General features: G+C 36.4%; 6 protein-coding genes and 1 long non-coding RNA gene across 9 annotated transcripts; 2 read left to right on the forward strand and 5 right to left on the reverse strand.

Annotated features, from left to right (window-relative positions):
- Positions 1 to 1,485: 1,485 nt before the first annotated feature.
- Positions 1,486 to 3,142, reverse strand: LOC100177972 (chondrolectin-like). The gene is made up of 3 exons (XM_002129682.4): positions 2,620 to 3,142; positions 2,303 to 2,530; positions 1,486 to 2,232 (listed from the first exon to the last, which is right to left on the reverse strand). The coding sequence occupies exons 1-3, from the start codon at positions 2,831 to 2,833 to the stop codon at positions 1,934 to 1,936; spliced, it is 741 nt and encodes a 246-aa protein (XP_002129718.1). The 5' UTR covers positions 2,834 to 3,142; the 3' UTR covers positions 1,486 to 1,933.
- Positions 3,143 to 3,520: 378 nt separating this feature from the next.
- Positions 3,521 to 8,436, reverse strand: LOC100182624 (C-type lectin domain family 4 member E-like). 2 transcript variants are annotated; one of them, XM_002129654.3, is made up of 3 exons: positions 4,667 to 4,936; positions 4,323 to 4,544; positions 3,521 to 4,247 (listed from the first exon to the last, which is right to left on the reverse strand). In XM_002129654.3, exons 1-3 carry the CDS (start codon positions 4,878 to 4,880, stop codon positions 3,955 to 3,957), a joined length of 729 nt encoding a protein of 242 aa, XP_002129690.2. In that variant the 5' UTR covers positions 4,881 to 4,936; the 3' UTR covers positions 3,521 to 3,954. The 2 variants fall into 2 exon arrangements, with proteins under 2 accessions (XP_002129690.2, XP_026692793.1); XM_026836992.1 differs by lacking the exons at positions 4,323 to 4,544; positions 4,667 to 4,936 and adding exons at positions 7,764 to 7,991; positions 8,055 to 8,436 and having other exon boundaries at positions 3,895 to 4,247.
- On the reverse strand, positions 5,539 to 6,680 carry LOC101242311. Its single transcript, XM_004226688.4, has 4 exons — positions 6,480 to 6,680; positions 6,222 to 6,367; positions 6,069 to 6,159; positions 5,539 to 5,782 (listed from the first exon to the last, which is right to left on the reverse strand). The coding sequence occupies exons 1-4, from the start codon at positions 6,532 to 6,534 to the stop codon at positions 5,688 to 5,690; spliced, it is 387 nt and encodes a 128-aa protein (XP_004226736.1). The 5' UTR covers positions 6,535 to 6,680; the 3' UTR covers positions 5,539 to 5,687.
- Positions 8,437 to 9,087: 651 nt separating the features above from the next.
- Positions 9,088 to 13,623, reverse strand: LOC100180330 (structure-specific endonuclease subunit slx4-like). The gene is made up of 5 exons (XM_002129442.4): positions 10,775 to 13,623; positions 10,583 to 10,696; positions 10,161 to 10,322; positions 9,800 to 9,907; positions 9,088 to 9,186 (listed from the first exon to the last, which is right to left on the reverse strand). Exons 1-5 carry the CDS (start codon positions 13,497 to 13,499, stop codon positions 9,167 to 9,169), a joined length of 3,129 nt encoding a protein of 1,042 aa, XP_002129478.1. The 5' UTR covers positions 13,500 to 13,623; the 3' UTR covers positions 9,088 to 9,166.
- A 749-nt stretch (positions 13,624 to 14,372) lies between these two features.
- On the forward strand, positions 14,373 to 16,750 carry LOC100182675 (myophilin-like). Its single transcript, XM_002129357.5, has 5 exons — positions 14,373 to 14,508; positions 14,780 to 14,907; positions 15,591 to 15,657; positions 15,826 to 15,963; positions 16,419 to 16,750. Exons 1-5 carry the CDS (start codon positions 14,458 to 14,460, stop codon positions 16,626 to 16,628), a joined length of 594 nt encoding a protein of 197 aa, XP_002129393.1. The 5' UTR covers positions 14,373 to 14,457; the 3' UTR covers positions 16,629 to 16,750.
- Positions 16,751 to 16,758: 8 nt separating this feature from the next.
- Positions 16,759 to 19,518, reverse strand: LOC100187384 (NXPE family member 3). Of its 2 annotated transcripts, XM_026837250.1 has the most exons (3): positions 19,237 to 19,518; positions 18,075 to 18,732; positions 16,759 to 17,784 (listed from the first exon to the last, which is right to left on the reverse strand). In XM_026837250.1, the coding sequence occupies exons 1-3, from the start codon at positions 19,244 to 19,246 to the stop codon at positions 16,797 to 16,799; spliced, it is 1,656 nt and encodes a 551-aa protein (XP_026693051.1). In that variant the 5' UTR covers positions 19,247 to 19,518; the 3' UTR covers positions 16,759 to 16,796. The 2 variants fall into 2 exon arrangements, with proteins under 2 accessions (XP_026693051.1, XP_002124187.1); XM_002124151.4 differs by lacking the exon at positions 19,237 to 19,518 and having other exon boundaries at positions 18,075 to 18,884.
- A 2-nt stretch (positions 19,519 to 19,520) lies between these two features.
- On the forward strand, positions 19,521 to 20,525 carry LOC113474799. Its single transcript, XR_003396488.1, has 2 exons — positions 19,521 to 19,771; positions 20,066 to 20,525. It is a non-coding gene; the product is annotated as an uncharacterized LOC113474799 (long non-coding RNA).
- The last annotated feature ends 192 nt before the right edge of the window (positions 20,526 to 20,717 follow it).

Here is a 20,717-nt window from a genome sequence, read left to right on the forward strand (position 1 = left end):
ACTCTTGCGAACGAGTTACTACGTATGTAACTTGGTTGGTGACGGAGTGACACAACCATCACATGTTCAGTATCCGGAAAATTACCATCGCGTAAAAACTTTCAATTAATCAATCGGAGTTTGCGGTAATTTACTAACATGTCATATAGTTAACAGTTCATGATTCTGACACCTACTCAACAAGCCACACAGCAGGACTTGAGTTTATTATTTTTTACATACAGTAGGATGGGGGAAGATGGGACACCTTTTCAATCTATTTTCTCCTCCAATTTGGTAGTAAACAAACATTCTACGAATTTTTTTATAAAACTTTATCCTCGCGGCTCCCATAGATCGTTGTTAATTGTTTAAAACACGATCAGGATATTTGGCTATTATGTGTGAAAGGAGTCCCATTTTCCCCCACCCTACTATATATCACACACAATATACATACCTGGACAACAAACCTCAAACCCTGTAGTCCTTCAAAGGGGTCTTTGTCTTTGTTCTCTCGACTTGCAACCAGGTGAGAATACGTTAAATCAATAGTTCTAAGTAATAGTTACGTAACAGGCAGAAAATTCACTAGTTCTACGACAGCTTATTACACCTTAGAAAGAAAGTGTATCACTGAATCATGAAAAATGATAATATACAATACCTTGCGCTTTCCCTTTGCAGCTATACTCGTCGAAACATCCGCAAAAATGTAATCGTTAAATATTAGTTTGAATATTATTACGTCATAATTACCTTTATTCTTCCGTCTTGCCATGGCCCCATAAAAAAAACGTCGCGAAACCAAGGTGTACAACAGTCGCGTGTTGTTTTGCTATGTAACAATAACGCGAGCGGTCGCAAAGCAAAATAAAAACGTTTGCGTCGGTTTGTGACGTAACAGAACGCGGCGATTTTGAACTGAGTTATTGCGTGTGACGTCGCGAGTGACGCAATAACGAATCGTCGCGATTCCTGAAACAGAATGAGATAAAGAATATTTTAAACTTTAAAAATTTAAATAAAATAATGAACGCAAGGCACAGAGCTTGTAGCAGAATATTATTGTATTTAATGTAGTGCATTTACACTATACTGTATAATAATATAAAGCTGCAGTATGTTAGAGTAAATAGTATAGCAAAAGATAATGCTAATGTAATGAAACAATACCTAACTAAAGTCGAGCAAGAAAATGTCTTAAAACCTCTTAACTTGTAACCTGGTATGAAACCGCCCATTCAAACGTGCTAACTGTAAAAAAGGGCGTTTTATGCGCGGAGCAATCAAGGCGGGCGCAATCGCAGCTGATGCGAGGCGTCGGTCACGTGAGCAATCGGACCAATCAGCTTTAAGAATGGGATGGCGGGCTGATTGTGACGTCAGTTTAACACTGTAACGTAGTAAATTAAGTTCACAATGATTCGCGATTTTCGATTGCGGTTTCAAGCGCGAGTTTAGCGTTTTTATTCTTGAGGTCTTATAGCGAGGTGTGAACCAAACAGCATTCAGTTTTACATTTAATCTCAGCTTCACAACTGGATCTATTAAACAAACAATTTTGTTGGTATATTTGTACTGCACAAAATAGTTAAAAGTTGTAAAAATCCGGTTTTCCTTAATGCAGTCTTACACGCTATTTTATACCGAAAATACTGCTAATTTACCATACAAAATAAACGATTTGTTCAAAAACACAAACTCCTACAATAATGGCTGCATCAAGCCTCGAATCCATTGCCGATGGTCCAGAGGCGAGCGCTCTTAACCTAAGTCAACGCACTGGACAAATTTTCCTTTATACGAATTTCGAACACTTTACTATAGCGTTTTAGGCTATCTCTGATAAAACATGGTTATACAATATGTACACAATTATTAACTAGAGCAAGATTCATGAAATATCAGTCTGTGTTACATTGTGGTGGCATCTACGTCGGTAAAATAGTAACTATTTAATGTATTTCAATTCCGGTACAGTGTTAAAATAAGCCTTCCAAGTGATCCTGATTTCAGATGGGCTCCAACCGCCGTTTATGTCGATTCGATCCAACTTTATTCTGAAGAAATGAGGTTGAATGACGGTTGTTATGACGTTGAAACGATAGGGTAAACTTTCATCCAGCATACGAGCGCTTGCTTCTACTTTGTATGGAGCGGTACTAAAACACCTCATGTAAACAACATTCATTAGCATGTAGCTTTGACTTGAAGATACAATTTTTTCGAAAAAACCATTAACGGTTATGTCTGAAAGAAAATGAGTACAGTCGTTTTATTAAGATAATGACCGATTTTTTGCAACATGGATCTTATATACCTGCGTGTCGTTCACAAATATAATTCATTGTTGTTGTGCAAGGAACATCGTTCCATTTGTACTGTGACTTGTATCTTAAATTAACACAATTTTCATTACCGCCAAGGTTATCAAGAGTATTGCCGAATTGTGATTCAGTTGCGGTCAAATTCGTTCCGTCATTCCACTGGAATCCGGTTGGGGTTGGATTGATCCGGAACAACCCGATGTAAAAATCAAGCGATAAATCTGTTTAAAAACTGAATGAATAAACTACAATATATAAGTACTACGCGCGAATACCACCTTATAGTCTAATCAAATGGAAAGGGACTTACTGTTAATTTTTTGCACAAGAAATTGCTGAATTTGTGTCGTTTTAACTCGAGGAAGTGTAGCATTCATTGAAGCACAGGCAACTACTGCTGCCTGAATATTAACAGTTGTGCCATTGTGAATATAATACTCGCTCGTGCCCAACTGGTGCCAAGTTATTTGCCCAACAGCTACCCACAAGCAACTCAAAACGCAGCAAAGTGAAAATAGTTTCATTTGTTTAGTAGTTCAACCTTTGTCAAAGAACTTTGCTCAACAATGGCCGACAGGCAAGTCAAAATATAACACAAATGCAAACAGTTGCAAACAAACTCTATACTAAATAATTATACCCTATTTACTACTGATGTACACAAAATACTAAGCTCAATGACAGCGAAAAGATACATTGTTACGAACACACAACAACCGCTAAAGTTAGCGGAACCAAGCAGCATAATAGCAATACCGTTCCATGACGTCAAGGGTGCTTTTCGTTACGGAATCTGAAGCTACAGTTGCGTGCAATAAACTCCCAGCAAAACTGTTTTTTTTTTCAGCGTTTTAGGAATACCATACATTTACGTAGTCATGAAGCCATAACACATTCGAATGAGTAAGCTAATTTAACGAAAGCCTGAACAAAAGATGACGTATAAGTTTTACAGCATAAAGAGCTTGTTATGCACTGGGTCATATACATCCTATATACAAATCACTTTTTGGGCTTTGGTACACAGTACACTTAAAGTGCTTATAAGGTGATTTGGTGTGGCGTATGCTGTTGTAGCGTCTCAACACTTTTATCTACTACGCATGCGCAGCAGAGAAGACCAGCTAAGACGTATACGGTACCAACTTTTACGCAACGTTTTAGAAAACGACTGGTTAATTGGTAAGTTTTCTGAGTAAAGTCATGCCGAATAAGCCGGGAGTTTTTGTATTACTGAGGTATAAGCGCATCCTTGTCAAAAAATCAAATCGGTGTTATGGTGGTAAACATGTTTAATAGTGAAATTGTATAAGTAGTATAACTAAGAAAGGCCAAAACAAATTAAATTTGTAAGTTGCTGTGATGTAATATAATTATCGAGTGTTCAACAGGAAATGAAAAAAGTTGTTGCCTGCGTATCAAAAGATTACATGCCAGAATTTTAAAGAAGCTTTTGTCCCATTATACTTGATTACGCAGCCTTATCCATAACAAAGCTTTCAACACCTATACCTTATATATGCTACTTCCGTTTTCGTTCAAACAGACTGTACAATATTTACAGATTTAAGGTTTTTTAAGAAACGGGTGTTTCCATAAGTTGGCCAAATACATAAATCCAAGATGTCAGTAAAGTTGTTACAGTTCAATAAATTTGAACTGTAGTGTTGAAGTAAGCCTTCCAGGAGATCTTGATTTCAGATGGGCTCCAACCGCTGTATATGTCGACTCTTTCCAACTTTATTCTGAAGAAATGGGGTTGAACGACGGTTGGTATGACGTTGAAACGATAGGGTAAACTTTCATGCAGCATACGAACGCTTGCTTCTACTTTGTATGGAGCGGTATCGAAACACATCTTGTACATAACGTCTAGCATCGTGTAGCTATTATAGGTTGAGGAGACAACTTTGACGGAGGAGCCGTTAGCGATGATGTCTGGAAAAATATATAGATGTATTTCCCAAAATGTGACTGTTCACAACAATGTTTATACAAGCAACACTATCCTACCTGCATGTCGCTCACAAATATATTTCATTGTAGTTCCACAGGAAATATCATTCCATTGTTTTGACAATTGAACACAATTTTCTCTGCCGCCAGAATTATCTGGATTGCTACCAGTACCACTCCATTGCGTTTCACCTGACGTCACACTCGTTCCATCATTCCACTGGAATCCGGTTTGGGTTGGATTGATGCGTTCCAGCCCGATGTAATAGCTAGTCCGTTCTTTATAATAAATGAAACTTAATGAAACTTAATTACTCGCGCGTGGCTATGCAATGACGGTTGTTATAAGCTATTACATTTCATACACCTCGTGCTACTTTTCGAGTTATACTACTACTTACTTTTCTTGTTTTGCACAAGGAATTGCTGAACTTGTGTAGTTTTTACTCGAGCAAGTGTAGCATTCATGGAAGCACAGGCATTAACTGCTGCTGAGTGATTAACTGCTGTGCCATCGTGGATATAATACTCGCTTGTGCCCAACTGATGCCAGGTTATTTGCCCGACAGCGATCGACAGGCAACTCAAAATGCAGCAAAATGCAAATAATTTCATTTTCCTAAATGATAAAATAACGAAAATTATATTGGACCACCAAAGTTTCGTCTGCATTTAACCGACATCTTTATAACTGAATTTAATTTTAAATGCTGCATTATAACAACAGCAGTAAAATACCCCAAAAGGGTGTTTTATTTCACCCTCATGGTAAAAACGTATTTTTTCTCTGTGTTTGCTGTCAAATCATGGCGCTTCTCGTTATAGAGCGTGTTAAATCAAAGTTGGGCCATACAGCCTGATGGCGTAAAAAGTCTTAAGAGTATAGCTTATACTTTTAATTATTTTAATTGATTAAAACCTTAGACTGTTTAGCTAACGGTAATTATAAAGTGCTTATAATTCTACCAACGCTATTCTCTTTTTATAGAAACCCTCTTCAGTAATTTGCTATTCCTTGCGCCTATAGAACACCCGTGTTGGAATGCAGTTTTGTTCTTATTAAGAGCGCAAGCGTATATAGCCTACTGTTACATACCACGGCCTACTAGAGATATCTCTAGTAGGCCGTGTACATACAGACACCATTCGCCAAAGCTATCCGAACGGAATATTCTCGCTAACAATTTACAATTCCGTGACGTCGCTAGCGTTCTAACAGCCAAAGCTATTCGAAATTGTCAGCCGTTTTCTAAGGTCACACAAGATACAGTGCTTCAATGGGCTTTGGTTTATTTGTTATTAAGCAATGGCACTGCTTACATTTTACAACGCAAACACATATTGTTACGCACTGGAAAACAGATGTAGGTTTATTATTTCCAACGTATCAGTGTTAAGCAATGTTAAATAGAAATGAGCATTTCACCAACGGAGCGTTTCTGACATCACCAAAATAATGCAACAGATTGAAATCACCAATGAATTAGGCACAGCGACTGTGAAGTTGTTGCATAAATCTGTTTAAAGGACAATAATGTTAAACAAATTGAATACTCAATTTCCTTGCTATATGTCGAATGCATTTATATATTAAGTTAAGTTTGAGGTGCAGTGCTATATTAAAAAACTATACTAGGTTATTAGGAAGTAATCATGGTCATAAAAATATTTAATATGTCTGTTTATAAATACGTTTGGCTGTGCAAAAACTGTATCAAGAGACCGTTGGTCTTAGTGAAAAATATGGTATATTTAACATAGCAAGGTGCCCGCATGAAAACCATGTTTTGATGAGAACCACACCTGTTTGGCAGGAAGTGACGCACGTTCGATAACCAACGACGTCTCGACATTCACTGGTACTCTTGGAAGCAGAACAATTTCTTGTTATTGTCTGGAATGTACCAACAAATTACATTACCAGTAATTTAGAAAACAAACTGCGTCATTACCTACATTTTGATATTGTGACGTAGTTGTGATGCAATACAGCTCACCATTGTAACAAATTCTAGAAGAATTCAAACCGGTTGGATTGACACACGTGGGGTCAACATGGCTGCCATTTATAACGCGGTCTTGGCAATCGTAACAACGTAGACCTAGTTTAAAATAGTTTAAACTGTTTAATCACCGAGACACTCACTTTATAAACTCATAACAAAACATGGCTTAAATTAACGCCATACCAATCTGTAAAACAGTTCTACAGACCTGAAGTCGCCTTAATTAAAAGAACAAGTACACTAAAGTAAATAGCTAGAAGCATCGTCGCCCACTTTTACTTTCTAATGTATTGCAACCACTTTGGAATCGGAAACTCGCCAAAGATAGAATCGGTAGGCGTATGATGACATCACAGGTTATGCACACCAACTAGTTTCCTGGCATAGTGGTCTGAGTCATTCAATACCGTGGTATCAATACATGAAAGATTACGCTAAAACTGCAATCAATAGAGCATGCGCAGTTTGTTTCGGTAAAAATGACAGCTACACTAACTGTATATAGTACTGTATATATATACAACACAATGTTTGGGAGCTCCGTCTTTTTAGTGTACGAAAACTCTAGCGCTTGAATACTATACAATATAATATGCAGAATTCAAATTCGGAAAGCCGTGGTTCATAGAACTATACTATTCAATATAAAACACTAGAAAATACGTTCGCCGCAAGAAATTTAAAGGAATTTTTCAAAATTATCAGCGATAAAAATAAACAGTTACCGACTATGTTACACATCTGGTCATTTTAAAGCGAGCACGAGTTGTATAAAATTCAACCCTCGTTTTAAAACTACTACTATTTTTGCCCGCCACACGAGAATAATTAAATTGAACTTATTCATTTAATAATATCAGAATATCGTAGTTTGGGATAAGATAGGAAATTTTTCAATATATTTTCTCGTCCCATTTGGTAGTAAGGAAAGAATATTTACAGAATTAAATACCTGTATCAGCACGACTTTAAAAAAGCGTTGTAAATTGATCAAAACAAAATCAGGAAATAATAGGATTTTGTTGCAAACGGTTCCCCAGCATCTTACCCCACATTACTATATAAAACAAAATCTGTCAGTTCGCAATAAATGCTCATGCTTTGTGTCATTTCGTTTGCCACACTTCAGTAGATTTGAACTGTGGTGTTAAAGTAAGCCTTCCAGGAGATCTTGATTTCAGATGGGCTCCAACCGCTGTATATGTCGACTCTTTCCAACTTTATTCTGAAGAAATGGGGTTGAACGACGGTTGGTATAATGTTGAAACGATAGGGTAAACTTTCATGCAGCGTACGAGCGCTTGCTTCTACTTTGTATGGAGCTGTATCGAAACACATCTTGTACATAACGTCTAGCATCGTGTAGCTATTATAGGTTGAGGAGACAACTTTGACGGAGGACCCGTTAACAATTATGTCTGGAAAAATATATAGATGTATTTCCAAAATGTGACTGTTCACAACAATGTTTATACAAGCAACACTATCCTACCTGCATGTCGCTCACAAATATATTTCATTGCAGTTCCACAGGAAATATCATTCCATTTGTACTGTGATTCGTGTCTTAAATGAACACAATTTTCATTACCACCAGAGTTATCAAGAGTAATGCCGAATTGTGATTCATCTGTGGTCAAATTCGTTCCGTCATTCCACTGGAATCCGGTTGGGGTTGGATTGATGCGGTCTAACCCGATGTAGTAGTTAGCTGGCGTGTCTTTAAAGTAAAATCTAACTTTAACAAGCCTGTAAGGAATTTTCGATACTAAGTATAACTTACTGTTAATTTTTTGCACAAGGAATTGCTGAACTTGTGTAGTTTTTACTCGAGCAAGTGTAGCATTCATGGAAGTACAGGCACTAACTGCTGCTGAGTGACTAACAGATGTGGCATCGTGGATATAATACTCGCTCGTGCCCAACTGATGCCAGGTTATTTGTCCGACAGCAACCGACAAACAGCTCATTACAAAAAAAGATGTAAACATTTCATACAGTTTAATTTTGCTGTTGAATGAATCAGTATAAAAATCATTTATTCGCTGACCGTATCTTTATAAACATCAAAAAAAATTTTTTTTTTCAATTTCTGTTTTGTCAAATGGTTTATCAGCATACGGCGCACTATAGTCGACCTGTATATTAATGTATAGTAGGGTGGAGAAAGATGGGACACCTTTTCATTCGATAATGTTTCATCCCATTTGGTAATAAATAAAAAACATTTAAAGACTTATAAAACCATATCTTCATGCCTCTAATAGAGCATTGTTAATTGTTCAAAACACAATCAGGAGATTTGGATATTATATGTGCTAAGGTGTCCCATCTTCCCCACCGTACAATATATATGACGCCCCTTTATACGATAAATATATACTTTGATAAGCTGAGATTCTAACAAAAGTAATGTACATTTAACTCTACAGCTACCATAAGAACTATAATATTCACTATACAGTCTACAAAAAACACCCTTGAGGTCATAGGAAATCTTTAGCCTATTAGCGCGTTACAGGATTGCTACATACATGGCTTACTACCTCCGGCAGGCCGTGCTACGTATTATAAACTTCCTTTAAAGTTATATCTTAACTGCCCAACGTTGGTCTTCTACACCGATTGTTACCACGTATATGAAATATGCAATGAGAGTAATACGTCACGTCATTTCACGAAACGCCTCAGTAACAGTGACGACCGTATAAGACAATATAATGCCACCACTGTAGGCATATCGCATATGCGTTCACTTGTGGACGTTGCTTTGATCCAGAGGTCATGATATTTTCTGTTTTGCAATATAACACTGGTACTGGTAAGAAAATATTTTATTTAAAAAAATCGAAAAAAAGTATTCTTAAATTTGTGGTGGTTGGTTGTGTTTCGTTGCTACCTCTCTGAGGTCTCATCTGCAAATGTTATTAAAAGCATTAAAAGCTGAGTAAGATAAGTTAACAGACAGTCATTATAAAAATTGACTTATGAAGATTCCTTTTAGGTATGCATACATTTTATTTCTTTTTCCTTAAACAGTTCTCTTAATTGTTACTTTTGTAGATTGACTGTGTGTTTTAAATCTTTAACCATCAGTTGTAATCAAAGCAAGTTTTTTTACCTAAATATTAAAAAAATTTATTGAGACCAAAACGGTCTAACTAGTGAATATGTCCCAGCGTTGTGAGATGGTAGTTGAAGCGCTTGCTTATAGACCAAAGAATATGAACCTGGGGCATGATGCTGCCACCGTTGTGGGCGTATGTGTTTTCAAGCAGAACATTAAACAGACATTACTTCAAACAAAAAAAAATCACCTACTGACTTAAAAAGTTATATATATTGTAATACACTGTGTTATAGCGAGTGTCATTGTCTTGCAACGAGAAGATAAACTTTTAGGTGCATATTTTTACTATTTTAATCCAATTAAAACTGAGCAGAAACATACCCACAAAGGCAACCAGATAATATAACAGAAATACCAAAAAATTAAGAAATCACGGTGGTATACAATAATACACTTACAATATAAAGGTGTTTTTATTGGGGTAAGTGCATGTTCCATGTTAAAGAAAGCTCGCATGGATTCTTCGTTCATTGTATAAGTTGAAGAACGCGAGGCCGAAACAATATCTGTGCATATTGTAAATGGTATGTATATTTTGTTTTATTTCTTTTTAAAAGCCATTTGTGCAAAAATGAACCTACAAATCAGCTTAGTGTGGAGTTGGATAAATTACAACGAATTGCTTAGACTTTAATATAATATTTGAAAATAAAAATCAGTAGTTGACAGGTATTTAAAACAGGCGAAAATAATTATATACTGTGATCGTAGGACCTTTACCATGTTTGAACACACAAATTATTTTAAGTTTTAACTAACCAGCTGAAGGTAGTGCATGTTCTGTGTTGGTACTTGCCACGATAAGATTTTCCTTCTCGGATATTCGTTCCGACTGCCATTGGTTATTAAATTTTCGTCTTTTTTGACAATTGTCCAAACTTAACATCCATAAATCCCTTACTTTGGGAACTGGAGCTTTTTCTAGATGAACGACACAGTAATTGGAGGATATGAACGTGCGAAGAGAAAATGAATGTTTTATTTTATAAAGCACGAACAAAAGTCATTAAAACATCATCTCTTTTTAAAAGTACCAAATGAAAAGTTTAAAATTAACTATAAAAAAATTAAAGCAGATTTAAACATTTCTCAAGAATAAAAATTGCAATCACAAAAATGTAGCACACTGAACAGCTCTGAACAGCAATAGAAGATTACAAGTTTTTTATTTTTTTATTTACCGGTTTTAAAACTTGCCAAAAGTTTTGTGGAAATGTGAAGTAAGCATTGAAGAGCTGCATTTCTGTAGCCATACATAAATCCCAGGTTGTGGCTTTGTGTGCCTATGTCAGGAACTGAAAAAATAACGTTGTTACAGTGGCCAGTGCTATTCCATTACGAAATGTGCAAACAGTTTAGATAAGGGTGCATACCTGATGTAGTGTCACTGGAGTTTTCCTTTTCCGTGAATACAACATTTTTCTTTGCGATTGGGTTAACGTCTTTTTTCGAAACTTCTGATCTAGCAATGTCAGTATATAATTCTTCTCTTTGTTTTGTTGGTAATTTTAAAACTTCAGGTTCCATTTTTGCTGGTGAAACTGGACAATCTTTTTTCTGATTTTGGTTTAGGTTTTCCTTTAACAGTGATGGTACTTTGATTTTTGTGGTAGTTTTACTAGTGTGATCTTTGGGTACTAGGCCTCCATCAAAGCCATGATTACCGGTATCCATGTTCTCAGTTTCATGTTGATTTGGAATCAAAGTGTCAGCGGCTACTACTCCAACAGGCATCTTTTCATAAGACACAGACTTAGATTTGTGTACAGTGCACTGGTCTGTCTTTTGTGCTAAAATTGGCCGTTTTATTGCATCAGTTTTTGATTTACTAGAAGTTTTTTGATTTACTTTTGATTTACTCTGTTCCACATTATTCGCCTTTGTGTTTTTCTCAACACTACAGTCTGTTGTATTCTTACTCTTAGAAGAGACAGAGGCTGTTTCTTTTAGTGATGGTTTGGTCTTAAGTGGCAATTTATGCAATGATTTGTTGTTTTTCTTGGTTTCTGTTGCTGTTATTCTGTCAGAATCAAGTGTCTCCATTGATTTTTTTGCTGAGCCTAAAGAAACTGAAAGACTACGAAATTTGGGAGTAGATTTTGTCTCTTTTGTTTCATTTACTGTTTTTGTTCCAGAAACTTGCGTTTCATGTATATTTCTTAATGGGCTTAAAGAAACTGAAAGTGTCTGTAGTTCAGAACTAGTTTTCTTCTTTTTTCTTTTACTTGATGTTTTTGTTTCTTCTATTTCAACTACATGTTCCAAAGAACTGGATGAGGGCTCGTAAGATCCAGAACTTCTTTTTTCATTCTTGGTGCGACTGGTTTTCGGTTTTGATTTGGACCCAATTGATTTATCAGATTTTCTTAAACTAGGAGATCGCAACACTTTTTGATCAGTATATTTGTTGTTGTCACTATTTGTTTTTTCTGCTGACTTTACCCCCACAGATTTCTTCAAAGTTTTTTTTACATTTTCTGTTGGGCTTGTTGTCATTTTTGTTCTCGTTTCAGGTGATTTGTCTGATTTTCCAAAATTTTGTGATAATTTTCTAATATTAGAATTGTTTTCGACATAGTTTCCGCTTTCTGCTGTCTTATCCCCAACAGGTTCTTGTGTTTTGTTTAAAGTTTTTTCTTTTTCTGCTTTGGCTGTAGATTTTGTTTCCGGTTCAGATAATTTTTCTAGTTTCCTTACACTTAAAGTTCGCGATAATTTTCGTGCATTAGAATTGTGTTTTTCATTATTTGTTCTTTCTGTTGACTTTTTCTGTGCTTCATTTGACTTTTTTAAAGACTTTAAAGATAAAGGTGGTGTATTAACATCGGAAGTTCTTTTTTCCTCAGATTTTTCAATTTCACCAGATTTGTTAGGTGGGGAGATTTTCATGTTAGTTGATAGCAGTTCTTTTACAGATTCAGGTGTTTTCTTTGATAAACAGTTTGATGAACAAGATAATTTTAATGCGGCTGAGTTAGATTTTTCATCTGTTAAGTTTTTTGTTGGACCGTTTTTCCCAGCTCCTATTTCATTAACTGAATTGCTTGAGCCACTCAAAGAAAGTGATGTTTTATTAAACTTTGAAGTTGTTTTCTCCTTTTTTGTGCTTTCTTTTTCCAACTCCATTACATAATTTCTTGTTTCACTTGACTTTTCCAAACACTTTAAAGATGCAGTTGAAGAAATTGTGGTCATAGATTTATCGACAGGTTTTGCGATACCTTTGCTGTTGTTTGTTTTTGGCGCAAGTTTATGACAAATCTCTGTTTCATGTAACCTTTGGTTTGGCAGTGTTGATTCAAAGCGTTTAGTTTTACATGTATTTACTTCTTTCATCATTTTTGACTTCTTAAATGAGATTGTTTCATTAACTTTGGAGAAACCCACCTCTCCATAGGAAGAAATAACAGATTTTTTTGCAACCTGTGCCGAATTTGATTTGTTTATATGGGTGCTTTTAATTGAATCTGTTTTATTTGTAGAAACAGACCTTTCTTCGCTTTTCCTGTTTGGCGATTTTGACTCGGAACGATTTCTGTCAACATTAAATCTTTTACCTTTTAAATTGCCAAGACATTTTTTGGGAATTTTACATTCTACTTCACTTTTTAAATCAAGGGGACGTTTTCGAGAATTTGGTTCATGTTTTGAAATGTCAGCACTTTGTCTGTAGGACCTACCAGTAAAGGATTCTTTGGTGATATCTTTTTGCAAAGAACTTCTTTCCCTGCTCCCTCTTTTTTGATGCCTTTGTGGGTCATCTTTTAAACAAAAATTCGACTCTTTTTGAATACTCTTCTGCTTTTGAGTGAGAACAGCAATCAACTTGTTCTTTCGTTCGAGCTCAACTTTAGCAGTTTCTAATAAACTTGCAAAGTTACGTTGCAAAATGTTGTGTTCATCCGTAAGCTTTTGTAACTTGCATAACGCCGCATCAAGCTGCTTTTTTAATTCTTTATTTTGCAGCACAACATCATCTTTTTGTGCAATTACCTCTTTCACAGTGACGCATCTGGCTGTAGAGTTTTCATTTGCTAACAGATCTTCGTACAAATCCAACTGGCTGACTTTGCTGGATTCGTCGATATATGGCTCCATACCACGATACAATTAGTGGGATCCACGATAATTCATTCTCAATACATTCAAATAAATTTAATAAAACGTAAGTTTCAGGCAGCCGTATCTTGAAAACTGTGTTATTTGTTTGTTTTGCTTTTTTACTAAATTTAGCGCGTGTAAGAAATCCACAGATATATTATATAATTGTAGGATAAATAGGGGACCACGAACAAAGTCTTACCGGTTTGTTCTTTCTAAAACGCCATCAAAGAGTAATGCAATAACAGTACATTGTTTTTTTTTACAAAGTTATTGAGGCAATAAAGTATTGCTGAAAAATAAGTGAGGTCACAAACCATTTTCAGGAAATACCAAAAGTTATAAATGCTTCGCGGACAAAATAATGGCAAATCATTGTTAAATTAACTGTTGGTAATTTGGGATGTTAGTTAGCGTAGCTCAACATTTAATAGTAGGAAGCTGGCACCTAAGAGTGTAAATCTTATTACAAATAATTAAGTTTCATTATAGGAATGGATGATGAATAAGTGAATTAATACATCATCCGTTAAATACATTTGCTAACGAATAAACGAGCCAAAAAAACTACGCAAGCGCCCAAATGCATATCAGTGACATACGCAGCTCACGGCCCTCGTCTCGTCTGTGTGATTATTTGTGTGTTTCTATTTCCAAGCGTTGGGTCATTGCGGTCCCTTGGGGTCTAATCATATCTACATATGGAAACATTACAGCACATACAGGACCGGCTGCAGAATGCCCTAACACTGATGTGTATAAAAAGCAAGAGAACGACAGATTTACCAGAGTTAGTACTTTCTTGTTTAAAAAAACTGTCAACTGATTTTATTTAAGAGATAAGTCCAGCGTTATAGAAGATATAATAAAGTATTAGTTAATTTACAATCCGTCTTTTCATCTTGCAGAGAGCTGGTTGATAGAATCTGTATCATTTGTTAAAAAACTTGACAGAATGGCAAATAAAGGATATGCATACGGCCTTAGCGCGGATGTCGCACGAAAGGTTGGTAAAAGTTAAACTTATATTAACGTTAGAGTACTTTAGGGTAAGATAGATACCGTTAGCACATACATTCAATATTTTTTTTTTCACAAACTGCATTCTTACGACTCCCATAGAGTGTTATCATTTGTTTAAAGTACGATCAGAATATTTTAATATTATGTGCTAAACGTGTTCCATATTACCCCACAGTTATGTACTGTTTGTTTACTATTAAAAAAGGACGACAAAAGACATCACACCTTAATATATCCTTTTCACGTAACTTTAGATTGCCGGTAAAAGAGATCCTGCAAAGGAGAAAGAAGTGGAAGACTGGATCAAGGCAATCACCGAGGTCGAATTTGATGCAAAAAAATCATTCGAAGAAAATTTGAAGAATGGAATAATTCTTTGCAAGTGAGTATGCAGAAACTCGAATAAAAACATGGTTCTGTTTGTTATAAAATGCAAAGTTTGTAAGTGAGTATAATGACGTGCGGATGTGAATCCGAATACAAAACAGCATCCATAATGCACAGTTTCAACACCTCAATTGTCTCTTAAAAGAACTGCTGACAGTTACCCAACAAATACTTTCATTATTGATCGCATTTTCAATCAAAGTTGAACGTAAATTATAAACGTCTGTTTTAGTTGTAAATGTAAGCGAAAGCTTTGGGTTGTGACCCCACTAACTTCTTTAATATACAATCTAACCGCAACCACACCTTCAATTAGATTTAACCAAGCCTGTAATGACTGGTATAACGATGAGAACTCTCAAGGGCCGTTGGTCTCAACAGTATTGGAACGAGCTTATGACCCGAATTTGGTTCTGTCTATCGCCTCTGCAAACCGTGTGGTCTTATAGGCTGTCTCGCTAACTGGCGCGACGAATTCCGACACGACCGCAGCTTTAGTTAGATTTGAAACAAACGGTTATAGACTCGAAGCTTAGTCTTAGAGGATAAATAAAAAACTATTTCACGCGCGACCATTCTGAACTTTAAAACAAGACACGAATCATTGGTTAACATGCTAGTTTGATTTTTCACTACGGAAATAGATCGTACAACTTATACTTCATTTATATTGCAAAGGTTGGCCAACAAACTTGTTCCAAAAAGCGTCAAAAAGATATCGGACAGCAACATGCCCTTTAAATTGGTAAGTACGCTGCTGTTCGCTTTCACAGAAAAATGCCCAAAAAACTACCAATTAAAACCAACTGTTTGGCACTCTTATGTGTATATGAACCATACAATACAAATGTTTCTCGAAACTTAAGCTGATAACATAATTTTGTGTCAAGTCTTTAATCGCTGTGTTTAACAGATGGAAAATATTCAAAACTTTCTCACAATGGTTGAAAACTACGGGGTGCCAAAAACCGATTTGTTTCAGACTGTCGATTTATTTGAAGCGTCCAACATCCCAGCAGTGACTGCGACTTTGTTCGCGCTCGGTCGTGTGGTACGTTAATGTATAGGTTAGGAATCTTTGTCACTTTAACTATAACCAATCGGTTTAAAGCAGCCCTTTATGTTATTTTTTTAAAGGCCTATATAATGTGTCCAAGTATAGTAGGGCTGGGGAAGATGGAACACCTTTTCATTCTATTTTTCGTCCTATTTGGTGGTAAACAAATAACATTCAAATGATTTTTAAAACCGTATACCCGCACGACTCCCATGGACCGTTACTAAATAAGGCTCCTCGTATGAGCTTAATTTAGCTAATTGTATAATTGGTCTATATATGCTATATACCCGTGACTTAATGAATACATAGAAAAACGACGTTCTTTTGCTGGGCTAAGGAAGCACATTTGTTTGTACCACTTAATAGCTTTTACAAATGCGTTATTCATACTTTTTGTACTCAAAATCTTTGGACTAACAATTTCAGTTGTTTACACTTTTTTGCAGTGTCACTCCAAACCAGAATTTGAAGAAAGTTCGCCATCCTACAAAAACTGGCCGACACTCGGCCCGAAACCGTCCGCCGAAAACAAGAGAGAATTTGACGAACAAACCTTAATTGAGGGCAAGAAAATTATCGGGATTCAGGCTGGTACAAACAAACTGGCAAGTCAGTCTGGCCAGAGCTTTGGTGGTCGTCGTCAAGTTAATAAATAAAAAAATGTGTGATAGCCTGCCGTAAGGTAGAGCTTGAATCTGTTCAGAATTTTCTTGCTTTCGGTATTGTGGTATTTCGTCACATTTTAATAAAGACCGTAAATCAAAATTGTTTTTTTGATCTTATAAATTTGAAATAACTAAATTTATTAAAAAATCACAACTTCGTTAAATTTGAATTCCGTTGCAGATGTAACTAAATAAAAACAACGCTTCTCTTTCAACGTGAAACGCTTTTGGGTGATAATCGTCCAACGGCCATAAGGCTGAAATGTCCCACAAGTCAAAATAGAAAAAATTGTTAACGTCTTTGAATATCTTTCGAGTGATGACACCGTGTCGGTAAACAAGCCAGCTATTAAGTGTAGAAAGCACTCGTTGGCTTCTGTATATATAACGAACGTTGGATCGGCGCTGGTTTAGACGTAACATTGCGTCTCGAATTCCCTTTAAACGGTGAATAAGAACAGATGGTTCAAAATACAGAATGTGTAACCCAATGTTAAGAACAATAACAACTTCTTGGTCGCCAGGTAGGATCTCATCCAGCACGTCACTCATGTATGGCCTGCTTTTCGGGGGGCCTGGGTTTTGCAAAGGCGGCCCGTGGGCACGATAATATAATCTGCTATTTCCTGGACCTCCGGCAGTTTGCGGTTGTTGCCAAACGCGACCATTATTTGGACCTTCTGAAATGAGTCCTAATGAATTTACTGCAAGGTAATAGAACTGTCTTATGGTTGAGTCGCCTAAAAAGTAGACAACTTTGTTTTCAAAGCAAGCATTGACTGGTGCTCCTGCAGTTATTGAGTTGTAACATAGTCTGGAATGCCAACTTCCGTCTACAACATACCCGTTCGGTCGAATAGAGTCTAAACCATTTAAGTCGGTTTTACATAAGGCCAATGGCTCTTGCAGTTTAGATTCGCTCGGTTTTACAGTAACATTTAGCCCGGAACCGGGAATGGTTATGTTCCACCCGAAAGCGCGAATTAGGTCATCGTTACAGGCATCATAGTTCGAATAAAAGTTTGAATGGTAATGCTGAAAGGTGGTGTCGGCAATTCTAGAGCAGTTTTTGGACGCTGGTTTTGCGCAGAACCACGGTTCTTGGTTTCTTGGGTTACTGTAGTCGCATATATCGTCGCTTTGAAGACTGTAAACGGAATATATTGTAGATAGTATAGGTCGAGTAACGGAATACACGATATAAGTGGGGTAGGGTAAAATAGAACATGTTTTTATTCTTTTTTTCTACTCGCATTTGATAGTAAACAAAGACTATTTGCAGAATTATTTTGCAGAATTTTATACCTGGAGACCCGCGACGAAACGAGCGTTGTTCCCGGCCAGGAAATATAGGATTTTTAACATCACTTACACCAGCATCTCATCTTACCCCACCCACACAACTAAAGCACTATACTGTATGAGTAAAGTATTTACCTGGTACCATTAAAGTCCACGTTACATTCTACAACTTCACCAGTTTCTAATACAGAAACATATTTTGATCCAAGGAAGCTTCGAGTAGAAGTACAGCGTATAAGTTCAGCTATTCCTCTTAGTGAAACAATAAGTTTAACTTCCAGTCGTGCTTGTCCTGGTATCAGCAGCGGTACTTGTATACTATACGATCCGTTTCGGTGGTCTGTGACTTTTCCAGGTATTCCATCGGGATATAATGATGGTTTACCATACACTAGTCTGGCGATAAAGTAATCTCCGCCACGAGAAAGATTATTTTTCTCCTGTATTTCAATTCGAGCGTTCAATTCATCTCCGACTTTAAAATCGATTTTTTCATCAACAAAAAAAACTTTGGATATGTTTTTGACATAAAAGTTCGGTACGGGTTTATGTTTTGGCAAAGAAATTTGAAATTCGGGCATGTAGTCGCGCCAGTCTTCTAGTACTTGCTTAAATCCTGTTTCTGCAAACACGCTACACGGTAGTCCGTACGTTTCTTGAAATGAGAGACCGAAAAACGGCGAATCTCTTGGAAAAGCCGTTTTTTTGTTTGAGTCCAAATGATTGTGTACAAGTACAGTTACTTTTTTTTTAGGAAACGTCCGAGGTGTTTGGTCAAAGGGAAACTTGTGGACTGTAAATACCAACAACAAACAGGAAAATGTCAATAAAGGTAAAAACCAGCGGTATGCCGGCGTCATTTTATATCTAAAATCGAAACACAAAACAACTTCGTTGTAAGAGTATTTTAATCTGTATATGTACAGCACTATCCGAAAACGGTGTTTTTATATGAATATTTATATTTATATATTTTGATAAATAAATTATTTCTCTACGTCTACGTGGTAGAATCAGTAGAGTAGGGTGCCTAAATTTTATGCTGGTTGGACCAGTGAACACCAAACAAATCATCAGTTATAGACTGACCAGCAGAGCACTAATGCTTAAACTGATTAGTTTTTAACGAACAGTAGAATTTCTAGCATTATAAATGAAATAAAACTAAACTTAAACTGCCAACTGTTTATACTAATACGATACATACTACTGCTTGAACTACTAAAACTTATATATAATATGCCTAAACTGATATAAAAAACTTAAGAAAATGATTGGACAATGCCATTCTACGTACCTGTAACCATACCCCTTTAGGTATTTATGCTGGAACGTTAAAACTGGCTCTATTGTTTAATATGGGTGGGTACTCTCCGTCACAATTGTGATTCGTTACGTTTCAATGAGCACACAATGGCGGGAAGGAAGCGGTTCAGCATCCACTAACCATAGCCTACATACATTGCCTGGACAATCATCCCATTCTCTCGCATTCGCAATAGCGTTTTTTAGCTTTTTCTCTTTTACGCGACACGCATGAGTTGCGTCCATCACAACTAGTACCAGCGAACAGGTATGTAGAAAACTTGCGGCCCTTTCTGCGTTTTCCGCCGCACCATTGCATATTTTCTCTATTATTCTACATTTTCGTTTATTTTAAGAATATTATAGACTACCCCAAATAGATTTGACTGCAAATGTTAAAAGGTATTAAGTTTATGGGATCTGTTTAGGCCATTAAGTGCGGTTTTGGCATGCCAATTACGTGACTGAACCTGTTGTTGACCACAAAGCTAGAGCAGGAGCAAGGAACAAGCTTTAAACAGAACCTGGTATTTATTATTTACTTAGTTAATGAACAAATATTAATGTTAATTGTCTTTAACACTGCCTTCAAAAGATTGCTTGAGGCCCTTATTGAAATTGACAGTGGGATCGCTGTTGAAACTCCATCAAATTGGGGTTTCGATTGCTTCTGCCCATACATCGCACATGACCAAAAAATGATTCCAATGAATCCTGTGATACACGTCGAAGCACAATATATGGAGCACCAATACCAAGCCTCTCTTTAACAATATTAACAAGTGCTCGTGCGGTAAACACCAATCCATTTCTTGTTGCAGGGGACAACAACATTTTTGCTTGCTCCACCTTTGTAAAAGAGTCACCATTCCTTTTTCGTCTCATGGTGACAGAATTTTCCCAGGCCTTGATATAGCCAACAAAATCTTCTTCGAGCCATTTTAACCTTTGGTCATCAGCAGTAGTGAACTTTGCTTGTTGTGGCTTATGAGCAAAGTTACAGGAATTGCAAATGTCAAAGAAACGATCCATGTTCCACACAAATTTAGAAAATTCTGTGTAACCCATTTTTTTTAAAACATGGCTGACAGAATTGGAAAGAACCTGTGCAGCTAAACTGACACTCATTTTTTCAAAAGAATTTGGATGGATGTGCTCGTAAGAAAGTTTATGTAAATCCACCAAACATTCTGGGCTTTGCTCATTCTCACAATATAAATCTTGCATTGTGCTCCATTGCATATATTCACCATTATTCCATAATAAACGTGCCCCATTAGATCTGCTGGTCATCAAGTTATTGCGAGTGGTTTTCATAAGATGACTGGGGTCCGAGATTAAATGGAGTTTCCTGCAGTGAATGATTGAGTGATACCATTTGCATAGTGTAGCAACAGATAAAACTTATTGCGATGGCACATTGTATCAATACAAAATAACAAAAATTAATATATTACTTGGAATATCCAAGGA

The sequence above is a fragment of the Ciona intestinalis genome, chromosome 12 (assembly GCF_000224145.3).
Source record: "Ciona intestinalis chromosome 12, KH, whole genome shotgun sequence".
Lineage (NCBI taxonomy): Eukaryota > Metazoa > Chordata > Ascidiacea > Phlebobranchia > Cionidae > Ciona > Ciona intestinalis.